Source organism: Myotis davidii, unplaced genomic scaffold (assembly GCF_000327345.1).
Source record: "Myotis davidii unplaced genomic scaffold, ASM32734v1 scaffold388, whole genome shotgun sequence".
Classification (NCBI taxonomy): Eukaryota; Metazoa; Chordata; class Mammalia; order Chiroptera; family Vespertilionidae; genus Myotis; species Myotis davidii.
In genome coordinates this window covers 26,661-38,514 of record NW_006299101.1, presented here as the reverse complement: position 1 = coordinate 38,514, position 11,854 = coordinate 26,661, and the positions used below count along the sequence as shown (strand labels likewise).

The 11,854-nt window shown below is 41.9% G+C and overlaps 1 protein-coding gene across 4 annotated transcripts in view; it reads left to right on the top strand.

Annotated features, from left to right (window-relative positions):
* Nucleotides 1–11,854, top strand: part of CCNY (cyclin Y) — a 122,068-nt gene that overhangs the window by 99,906 nt on the left and 10,308 nt on the right. For all 4 annotated transcript variants that reach the window (XM_006774614.2, XM_015571061.1, XM_015571062.1 and 1 more), the window contains one exon: nt 4,996–5,162. In XM_006774614.2, the coding sequence (XP_006774677.2) occupies nt 4,996–5,162 (167 nt within the window). The remainder of the gene's footprint in view (nt 1–4,995; nt 5,163–11,854) is intronic.

Sequence of the window (11,854 nt, the reverse complement as noted above, 5' to 3'; positions counted from 1 at the left end):
TCTTTCCCCATGCCTTTGTGAACAGTTTTGTCATGTGCAGTCAACTGAATACTCTGTGTTACTTTTTAATTGCTCACTAACCTGTATTTTCTAGAGACTCCTTAGGGTTCTTCTCATGAATATAAATCTGAAAATTGAATTGAAGAAAAGTGTCCTATTAGCAGTGATCTAAGGATATTATTTAGAAAAAAATCAATTGTATAGTCTTTCATTTGGCAGAGACTTAAAATACTTAAGAGGGAGTTTACTAAAGAAGTTGCAGCTGATCTTGAATATACCTTTACTGGCAAGTTTTGCTAAATTGCATGCTATTATTGGAGCTTATTATGAATGCCATATCTCCCAATTAACAACTGCCTTTCTTCAGTAATGGGCAGTGTATTTTAATACCTAATTCCTTTAGTTAGCCTTAATGGATATCAGACATGGTGGATGCCTGTTGGTTTTTCTCAGACATTAAATATTCTCAATATCATCCAGAACACTTACTAATATGTATCAGCTAAGGTGTGAGGTAAATAGGAAGAAAGTGGAGTCGTCACCTGTTTGCACCGAGCCAGTGAGTCTAGTTTCTGGGCCCTTCATGTCTTGTGTGTATGAAGGGTTGGAGTCTTGGGCATATGGTGAAGATTATTTCACAGCCTCCTTTTTCTGTTGCTTTAAAACCCTGGAGGCTTAGTTAATCCCAGCTTCAGTTTCCTGCTATTAGTACAGTTTTATTATACACTAGAGGCCTAGTTCACAAAATTCGTACCTGGGTAGGGTCCCTAGGCCAGCGATCAGGACCTATCTGTGGGGCAGTCTGCTGGCACCGCCTTGTCTGGCCTGGTGTTGCCCGCTCATTGGCCCTGCCCCCCGCTGCCACCTCCACCAGTTGCCTCCCTTTGCAGGGTGACTGGCAGGGTGATCGGAGGGGCCCCTGCTGGCACCCGCCTTGGCTGGCCTGGCGTTGCCTGCTTGCCAGCCCTGCCGTCACTGTCAATTGGGGCCTCCGGGCTGCATTGAGTATCTGCCCCCCTGGTGGTCAGTGCATGTCATAGCGACCGTTCGTTCTGTTCATTCCTCCGGTTGGTCGATTTGCATATTAGGCTTTTATTATATACAATTCTCTGACTCTCTCGTAGGAGAATGAATAAAGTTTGTCACCCGCCTTTGTAAAAGATTTAGTCTGGGTCCAAGCTGCAATTCCAATTGGCCTGGCCTGGATCTTTACCTGAAGAATTAGGATTTTCATACAAATAAAAATCATGATAAAAAACATTAGTTTTTGGAGGCAGGAGGCAGCTGATTGATGTTTCTCTCTCATTGGTGTTTCTAACTCTCTATCCTTCTCCCTTCCTCTCTGTAAAAAATCAATAAAATATATTTTTAAAAAAACAAAAATAACATTAGTTTTAGTATAATAAATGCCATTTAAAACTAAAATCTCCAAATATTGAAAAGCTTACTGACTCTGTTCAAGTGACCTCCTTTATTTCACTGATGGTTGCCATGACCCAGTACTATTACTGTTCAGTGAGAGATTTGGAAACTCTCATTCAGGTCCATATAGTTAAGAGTGCCCGGCTGTTTGACCTCCTGAACTTAGTTGAAGGTCTTTCCATTTTCTGTGCTTCAGACAACAGAGTGGACTCTTCCTCCTGGATCCTTTCACTGTTCACCACTGTAGCTGTCTCACAAAACAGTGTCACCTTTAACTCCACTCTACCTTTCTAAGTGCTGTCACCTTTCTCAGATGCCATTGTTTGTGGCCATTTTACTAGATCAATCACTTACACAAGAAATCTGCCCACCTGCATCAGTATTCCAGAGCCAGAGCTTCTATGTAGATGTTGTTCCTTACTCATTCTGCAGGATGATGTATCCATTAAGCAAGCACTCTTGCCATGCCCTGCCCTGGCATCATTCTAGACCCTGGGCACACAGTGGGCAAAGTGAAATGTGGTCTTTGTCCTCAGAGAACAAATAAATGGTTACTAAGGAGGGAGACCAAGGCAGCAATGTGGCAAGTGGAGGGATCACCCAGACTAATGTGAGGAGAAGTCAAGGTAGATTTGCCCTGTTATGGTTTCTTACTTTATTACTTTCCAGTAAACTGTTGTCACTTTATTGGCTATTTTGTTTTGGGGATTTTAAATATGTTAGTAGTTTCTTCTCATAATTTTAACTTTATCTTTTAGTGCATACAGTGCCCCTGTTCATTCTAGGGAACACCTGGTATATGAGAGCCATAAAAAATCTAGATTTCAAAGATTTAAAAATTGCTTTTTTCTTAATAGAGCCCTGAAAAAAGAACAATAACCTTTATGAGCAAATGAACCATTATTTTATCTTTTTATTCAGCAAATAGTTGAGTGCCAACCCACTTCTTGGCAAAGCCATATTTTAATAGAAGAGGCAGACAAGATTCTGAACCCCCTCCGAACTTCCCTGGGTGTTCACCTGTTTGACAGACTGCAAAAGAAGCCATAGGAAACGTCTGCTGCATTAGAGGGAGCATTATGACTCTTGTGTCTCTGGGTTAGGAATCAGGGGAACCAGTGGAGGCTCCACGGAGGAGCTGCTATCTGATGCTGTGACTTTTCTTGATCTGCTCAGAGTTTTACTTTCACTGAAGATAGTTTCCCCCTCCCCCTTTCCTTTCCCTTTTCTCTTCTTCTTCCACCTCTGTCCCTCTTCCTCCCCATTCTCCCTTCTAGATACCTCATCCCTGCTCCCTCCCTTGCCCCTCTTCACCCACATAGTCACTGTCTGAAGTGGCCTTGCTTCTTTAGTTTTATTTTTCACTGTTAAAGAGACCACTTTAGTTCCTTCTCAGATGCCTTGTATAACATTGTAAGCCTAATTCATGCCTCAAAAACACCTAGATTTACCTTGTAATTTTTTTCTCCAAACTATTAGAAGACTTAAGAGCAGAACATAACAGACTTTATCCCTCCCTCTCCTTTTTTGTCCCTTCACCCTCTATCCAGATATTAAAAAAAGAGGAACTCTCATGGTTTAGGCCTGGCCCCTTCTTTTCTTTCTCTTCCCTTTTCCCCAGGTCACTGGATCCATGCCCACGACTTACTCTGTGTGTCACAGACTCTCAGATTTCTATCTCAGTGCTGTTTCCTTTGTGCTCCAGATGTGCATGTATGCTGCCTAAATGGCATTCTCTGAGACATCTCAAATAGAAAACATCCACAGTCATCCTTGTAATTATATTTCACCAACCTCTCCCACCTGGTGTTCCCTGTCTCAGAAGGTGTCACCCATCCATCTGTGTGACCTGAAAGTCTGGGATCTTCCACAGCAGCCCATCTTCACAGCTGTTGGGGTCACAGGAATCTCTGGAATGTGACTGCCAGTCTCCACTGTCAAACACTGGTCCTCTGTTAGGACTGCTTCATCATTTCCTGATGCCTCTTCCCACCAGCTCTACTCCCTTCCAGCCCCTTCTCCCCTCTGTAGCCAGAGGGGTCACTGCCCCCTCCATACTTTGTCTCCAGTGATGAGCACAGAGCCTGGTACTTGCTGCGTGCTCAGTATTTAACAGTGAATAAAGTTCGACAATACCTGTTTTCATCCTGTAGTCTTTTTTGTTGTATAATATTAATCAACTATGGCATTATCATGTTTTTCCACTTCCACATTCATGTCAAACTTCTCAAAATCACTCAAGAGCTTCCTAAAGTACACCCTCCTCCCCAGAGTCCTAATGATGTAACAGGTGTGAATTATTTCCCTTTTTTAACTTTTCCCATCCTGTTTATGAGCAATAGTATTATTTAGCAGAAAATAATTTCTATTTTATTTGTGTATTTAACATATTACTCTCTGCACATGCCTTTTTAGAAATTGCATATTTTAAGACTTTACAGAAATTATAAACTGAATAATTTTAACACTGTAGATTTTATCTGTGTTAGCAAGTTTTTTAAGAAGTATGGATAATTAAATTTGTTCCTTTCTGATGCAGTTCCAATTTATACATGATAAACTATAGAGAAAAGAATTCCATTGTTCAGAGAAATATAACAGATTTTTGCCAAAGGAAACTTTAAAAGACATTTCTTGTTACCCAACTCAAGTGGTGGGGCTTTGTGGATATTTCTGATGTCTGTCCTCAAACTAAATTGTGCCAGTTTATAAATCCTATTTTATTTGGTTTTATTTTCTATCTTCAGCTGAAATTTTTTCATTAAAGATGGGTTTATCAACCCATTTTAATGAAAATATGTGGTTTATCAAACCACAGTGAGATGCTACTTCACACTGAAATAAGCCAGACACAAAAGGAAAAATACTGTATGATTCCAGTAAGGTACATAAGGTACCTAACATAAGGTACCTAAACAAATGAAATTCATGGAGACAAAGTAGAAGAATGGTTAATAGGGGCTGGGACAGGGGAATGCTGTATTGTACAAAGTTTCAATTTGGGAAGATGAAAATGTTCTAGAGGTGGGGATGGATGGTGATGATCTCACAGCAGTGTGAATGTACTTAATGCCATAGACCCTTACACTTAAAAATGGTTAAATGGTAAATTTTATACTATGTATATTTTACCACAGTTATACAAAAAGGTTTATCAACACTGCATATAAATCTACAAAATCCTCAAAAGTTTAATTAAAAAACTACAGATAGAAAACAATAGGTTTATTCTTTCACATTCTTTGCTTACTGAAACATTTGTTGTTTTGTTAAATTTGTATTGATATCATAGTTGATAGAGTGAGAAATTTAACCTAAGGCTCCTGGTGATTGTTCCTGGCTTGGTGTTTTTTAAGACCCAGTACATCCACACAGCCCAATTTCAGAATGTGTGCATTACACATTAGACTATTTGCGCTCTTGACTTTTTTAAAATAAATATGATCAGGTAATAAATCCCTGTTTTAAGGCCGGTGAAATGTAATCAGACAACTTTAGAATTTTTTTATGTATGCTAGTATGTGAGAGAAAACAAGTCAAGTTGCTTATCTCTGACAATTTCTTATCTTCCAGGTATACCTTGAAAGACTTTTAACATATGCAGAGATAGATATCTGTCCCGCCAACTGGAAACGAATTGTTCTCGGTGCGATTCTGCTGGCCTCCAAGGTGTGGGATGACCAGGCTGTGTGGAATGTGGATTACTGCCAGATCCTGAAAGACATCACAGTGGAGGACATGTGAGTGTGTGTATGTGTGTGTATGTTGGCGGGGAGAGCAGTGGAACTGCTTGGGAAGGAGATTATGTCCCTTTTGGATGTCTTTACAGTGTAGAATGAATGAATTTGACTGAAAGTCTTTTGGGAGCTGATGATATACAGTGAAGGCACGGTTGTGGAATATTTTATGTAAAAACTTGTATTTCTTTTCACTGTGGATCATGAATAGGTACTGGCAAAGCTTTTCTTTACTTTCTTTAGAAAGGTGTAGAACAGTGCCTTCTTCAGTCTGTGGCAGTTTACATTTGAGTTGTATCCCACTGCAGACTGATAACACAGAGTTAATGTCCTGTACCATTCTTTTGTGGGCCACAGAAAGAGCAGAAGAATTAAAATATTGTTTCTTTTTTTTTTTTTTAATATTGATTTCAGAGAGGAAGGGAGAGGGAGGGAGAAAGATATAGAAACATCAATGATGAGAGAGAATCATTGATCAGCTGCCTCAGGCACGCCCCACGCTGGGGATTGAGTCCCCAACCTGGGCATCCCCTGACCAGGAATCTAACCGTGACCTCCTGGTTCATAGGTTGCTGCTCAACCACTGAGCCTAGCCGGCCAGGCTCTTTTTAGTTGCACAGTGAAAACTTTCACTGCTTTGTCATTCGTGTAGGTTCAGTTGTTTAAAATGGGCATTCTGTCCCTGACGCCTGTCATCCATCTCGTTAAGATGGCATGTTCTCCCCAGCTGGGCTCAAGTGCCCACAGCTGAGTGGAAATACCATAAGTCCTGTGGGGAAGGGCACCCCAGGGCTCTTAGGACAGCCTTAAGATTTCTCATATGGTTCAATCCTCAGATTTAGGTAAGGACTGTTAGCAGGAGACCTGTAGGCCTATTCCCTGGGATATCTGGGGTCTGGATTCAGAGCCTCTTAGGAGGAAGGAGCTGTTTTGGAAAACAATCAGGATGAACTACTTACAGTTGCTTATGGTTTATAGTAACTTTTGACACTGCTCATGCTAAAATTTTTCTCACATTATTTGTTTGGCTTTCTTGAGGAAGCTTTAGGCTGTAGGAGGTTCCCAGCTGTGTCCTAATCCACAGCCATTTCCCTGAACCAAATTATCCTGGGGATGCAGGATCTTCACAGTGCCTATTACTACTACTTTGTGGGGTATCACATGGATTTCTCTCCAGGTTGGGTTACTCGGGCCTTGTTTACTGACTTTCTGGGCACCCCATTTTATGGCTCTTGAGAAGCATACTTGTTGATGTTCTTTGGGTCTTTTGTTGCAGAGCTCTTTTTTCCTGCTGCTGACCTATGAAACTCCTTCCCGTGTCTGTAATTCTCTATTATAAAAACTAAGAAAAGTATAAAGAAGTCTTTGATAGTAATAAAAATAAAATTCTTGATTATATTTCAAATGGAAACAGCTACAAAAATAATTGTCATTCAGACCGTAAAGGAGAAGGACATTTGGGTGCAAGGTTTAAGAAATGCTGACTTTATTGGCTGGTGGTTCTCTCAACTGCCAGACACCATGTGACACTGAATGGCACACCACAGGGATCATGATCATCAAGGTTGTCTCTTCTCCTTTGTATAAAGTAGATAATGTACAACCAATGACTTGGTGTGGGTGGCCGTACTGAGGTTCTACAAGAGCAGGTAGAAAGGGTTTCCCCACCACGAGCAGTTGTATCTGTTTAAGTCAAAGAGGAAAATACCTCCTGAAATCAGTGTAGGTCTCAAATCTTTTCATCATTTATATCCTGTTTCTGTAAGGAAATTAGATACAAATGCAAATTACAAATACTACAGAAGCGTTAAAATAACAGAGCAGAGAAAAATGAAGAATGAAGAGTCTTAGGGTTTGGGAGGAGATTCTTTTAACATGAGAGCTAAGAGAACACATTCATATAAGTACCTGAATTTCCAAGACTTATTGTAGTAGTGTCATTCCAGTGAGTCTTTAAATGCTTTTAAAATTATGTTAAAATTACATAGTCATCTATCAGTAAAAATCACTTAAATGAGCCTTCCAATTCCTTCAGTTTGTTAAAAGCAGAAATTGTAAACCACCTAAGATATTAGCCTGTCATTAGAGTTACTTACTTTTTTAAAACCAAAAATTGGAATAAGTCCCTTTACTTGCCTTCTCAGAGGTTCTTCACCTTGGAACAACAAACTTGGTAAGGGTAGGTGACTCGTCTTCCTTCCCCTCCCAGAGTGGGAGAAGAGTAACAAGGAAAGAGAACCTGTACACTTGGTGTATCCTTGGCCAAGTCAGTTTTAAGAGAGAGAAATGGAAGCTAGTGATCTAGGAATCTGTTCCCTAATGCTGTTGGGTTCCTAGGCTTGCTTAGAGAAAGCCTGTGTGTGCGCTAACGGAAAGCATATTCCAGCATGAAGACCAATGTCCCTTGGAGCCTTGTAACACAGCAGTCGCCAACCTTTTGGACCTCACGGACCACCAGTGGTCCACAGACCACCTATGGCATTTTATTATGGCAGCCCAGAGACTAACATAGATTTTGGTACTGGGAAGGGGAGTGCTGCTGTAATAAATACCTAAAGATGCGGAAGCAGCTTTTGAACAGGGTAGTGGGAGAAGAGTTTGAGGCTCATACTGGAAAAACCCTAGATTGCCTGAAAGACTTGATTAGTAGAAATAGTGTTAAAGGCAATTCTGGTGAGGACCCAGCAAGAAAAGAGTGGAATTGTAGAGAAGACTTCTGTAATCTTGGAGTTTGCATAAGCACAATGTCATTAGAAACATGAATATTAAAGCTCCTTGTGAAATGAGACCTTAGACAGAGATGGGGAGCATGCTATTGGACATTGGAGGATAGGTGATCCTTGCTGTAAAGTGGCAAAGAAGGTGGCCAAATTGAGTTTTAATGTTTTGTGGAAAGCAGAGTATTTATTTATTATATTTGTATTGATTTCAGAGAGAAAGGGAGAGGGAGAGAGAAACATCAATCATGAGAGGGAATCATTGACCGGCTGCCTCTTGCACGCCCCCTACTGGATATCGAGCCCACAACCCGGGCATGTGCCCTGACCAGGAATCAAACCCTGACCTTCTGGTTCATAGGTCGATGCTCAACCACTGAGCCATGCCTGCCTGGCCCTTTAACATCTCTAATAATAAAAGCATAATATGCTAATTAGACCAGACGTCCTTCCAGTTGACCTGCCGGATGAAGCTGGGGCTACAATGGAAACCTGAATCCTGGGTGCCTGCCGGTGATTAGAGCTTAGAAGCCTGGGTCCCAGGTGCCTGCCAGCAGCCTGAGGGAAGACCAGGTCCCGGGTGCCAGAGGGAAGCCAGTGCTGGCAGGTGGGGGAAGGAAGGCCTACTCTTGTACGAATTTCGTGCATCGGGCCTCTAGTTTCTTATAATACTGACTTGATAGGAATGAACTCCTTTGCTTTTTCTTGTCTGGGTAGAATATTCTTGGTTATAGGTCCTTGTTTTTCATCTCTTTTAATATTTCTTGCCACTCCCTTCTGGCTTGCAAAGTTTCTGTGAAGAAATCAGCTGACAGTCCTATGGGAGCTTCCTTATAAGTAACTGTCTTTCTCCTGCTGCTTTTAAGATTCTCTCTTTGTCTTTAACCTTTGCCATTTTAATTTTTAAAAAACCTTTACTGTTGAAAGTATTACATATGTTCCCCTTTTCCCCACATTGAGCTCTTCTAGCCTGCCCTGACCCCTGCCCCAGGCCTTCACCACCCTATTGTCAGTGACACCATGGGTTATATACGTATATGCATACAAGTTCTTTGGTTAATCTCTTCCCACCCACCTATCCTTCCCTGCCTTCTCTCTGAGGTTCAACAGTCTGTTCTGTGTTTCTGTGTCTCTTGATCTATTTTCATCAGTATATTTTATTCATTAGATTCTATATATGAGTGAGATCATGTGATGCTTATCTTTCTCTGACTGGCTTATTTCACTTAGCATAATACTCTCCAGGTCCATCCATGCTGTTGCAAATTTTAAGAATTCTTTTTTTTTTCAGTTACATAGTATTACATTGTGTAAATGTACCAAATGCCATTTTAATTATGATATGTCTTGGTGTGGGTCTTTCTTGGTTGATCTTGATTGGGACTCCGCACTTCCAGGACTTGTGTAGCTTTTTCCTTCACTAGGTTAGGGAAACTTTCAGTCATTATTTCTTCAAATACATTCTTAATCCCTTGCTCTCTTTCTTCTTTTAGTAATCCTATGATGCGAATGTTGTTACACTTGATGTTTCCCAAAGGTTCCTTACAGTATCCTCATTTTTAAAATATTCTTTTTTCATTTTTCTGCTCTCATTGGATATTTTCTGCTGCCTTATCTTCCCAATTGCTGATTTAATCCTCTGCTTCCTCTAATTAGCTATTGATTCCTTCTAGTGTATTCTCCACTTCAGATAGAGTGTTCTTTATTTCTGACTGGTTCTTTTTTATGCTTACTATCTCTTTGTTGAAGTTCTCACTGAACTCATCTGTTTTTTTCTAAGTTTCTTGAGAATCCTTATAACCATAGTTTTGAACTCTGTATCTGATAGATTGATCACCTTCATATAATTCTTTTTTGGTGGTTGTTTTTTTTTTCTCTTGTTCTTTCATTTGGGGCTTTTTAAAAAAAAAAAAATCTTTCCATTTGGCTGCCTCTCTGTATTTGTTTCTTTGTATTAGGTAGATCTGCTATATCTCCCAGTATTGGTAGGGTTGCCTTGGTATCTTGTGGAGCTTAGTGGCACAGCTCCCTAATCACCTGAGTTAGGTGCTCCAGGAATATCCCTTTTGTGGGTTATGTGTGCCCTCCTGTCATAGTTGAGTCTTGATTGTTGCTGGCCTGTTTGTGGATGGAGTTGACCCTCAGGCTGGCTGATTGTGAGGATTGACCCTGACCACAGTATATGAGCTGCTGTGTGTGAGAAGTGGAATTACCCTCAGCAGAGTCTGGTGCCTTCAGAGATAGCCCTTTGAATGTGCTAATTGGGTCATGTTCTGATGTGTGTGTTGTTTCTGGGGCCTCTTGGGAGGGACTTCCATGCAGGTCAATGTCAGAAGGTACCCACGTCCATCCCTGGGCTACCTGCTTGGAGCTACAAAGTGATCTATAGGTAGCTTCAAACAGGTACCTGCCTCTGGTGCTGGGGTGTATATAGGAAGGGCCAAGCTGCATTCCAAAGTTTGCTTCCATCAGCACCAAGTTTGGGCAGGTCAGCAAAAGGCCCAAAGCACCCCAAGATTTGTCTCCACCTCTCAGCTGCCAATAGGTTCAGTCACTGAAGAATTCCTGGTGGTACAAGTTGCATGAGATAAAATCTCAGTGAGCCATCAGTTAGGGGTGAGAGGTGTTCACCAGGTTGATAGAGATTCAAACTCAGTGCCAGTGTTGGGTTTCAAAGCCAACCAGCAAAAGTCTAGTGTACACCAAGGCCAGGCAACAACCGCCTAGGCCTTTGGGAACCTTTGTTGTGGGAGGGGTCTTGGAGCCTCAGGCCGAGGTCAGCAGAGCTCATCAGGCTCAAACAGATGAAGATTTGGATATGTGGAGGGAGGAATTTGCACAGGAATGGTGGAGGCATGTGGGAACCATGGCCCTTGCAAGGTGCAAACTCAGCAAGGTGGGACCTCCTTAGGATCCCTCCAAGTAAGTCTGCACCACAGGCCCAGGCTGGCTGCAGCCAGCGGACTCCTCCACAGGGCTCAGAGCTCAGCAGGGCAGGGCCACAGGCATTTGGGAGGGTGGGGCTATTGCATTATTCCAGGCTGCTGTATGGAAGGGAAATATGGTATTTGTAGATGACGTGGAAGAGGAGACTGGGTGGATGTCCCTTCAGCCCTCTCCTCAGAGCCACACAACCCAGTCTGTGTCTGGATGAGTCCCATTCACTCTGAGCCACTGCCCTCCCTCCTGCCAGAGCCTGGGGTGAGGTGGCTGTGAACGAGATTTTATGCATTGGCCCTTTAAAAGGGCACCTGAGTTTTTAGCCAACTACTATCTCTCCTTGGCAGACAGTATCCTCGACAGGTTTTCCCCGTCAGATGCTGTGTGGACTCCTTTTCCCCAATACTGGTTGGTGCTCAGTGCTGGGGAGCCCAGCATGGGGTTAAGACCCTTCACTCCTCAGGGGGGTCCTTTGAAGCTATGATATCTCTCCAGATTTTCAACCACCACACATGAGTGCAGGGCCAGCCTTTTCATGCCTCCATACTTTCTACCAATCTAGATGTGGCTTCTTCTATAAATCATTGGTTATAAGACTTTTGTTCAGCTAGTCTTCAATTGGTTATTCAGGTTGATAGTTCTATATTTTAGTTGTAAATCCAGTTTGGTCCTGGGAGGAGGTGAGTGTAAATTCTACCTCCTCTGCCTCCATCTTTAATCCATTGAAATTCTTGTTCTGTTAAAATGTTATCTGGGTTCCAGTATTTCACAGATCTCTTATTAAATATCATTTAAATGAGGCATGAATAAATGTCATTTAAAGTAAAAATCATCCTGGCCAGTGTTGCTCAGTGGGTGGAGCATTGTCCTATGCATTGAAAGGTTGCTGGCTTAATTCCTAGTCAGGGTACATGCCTGGATTGCCAGTTTGATCCCTGGTTGGGGTGCATACAGGAGGCAGCCTATTGATGTTTTTCTCTCACACTGATGTTTCTCTCTCTCTCACTCGCCCACCTCTTTCTTTTTTCTTTTTTAAAC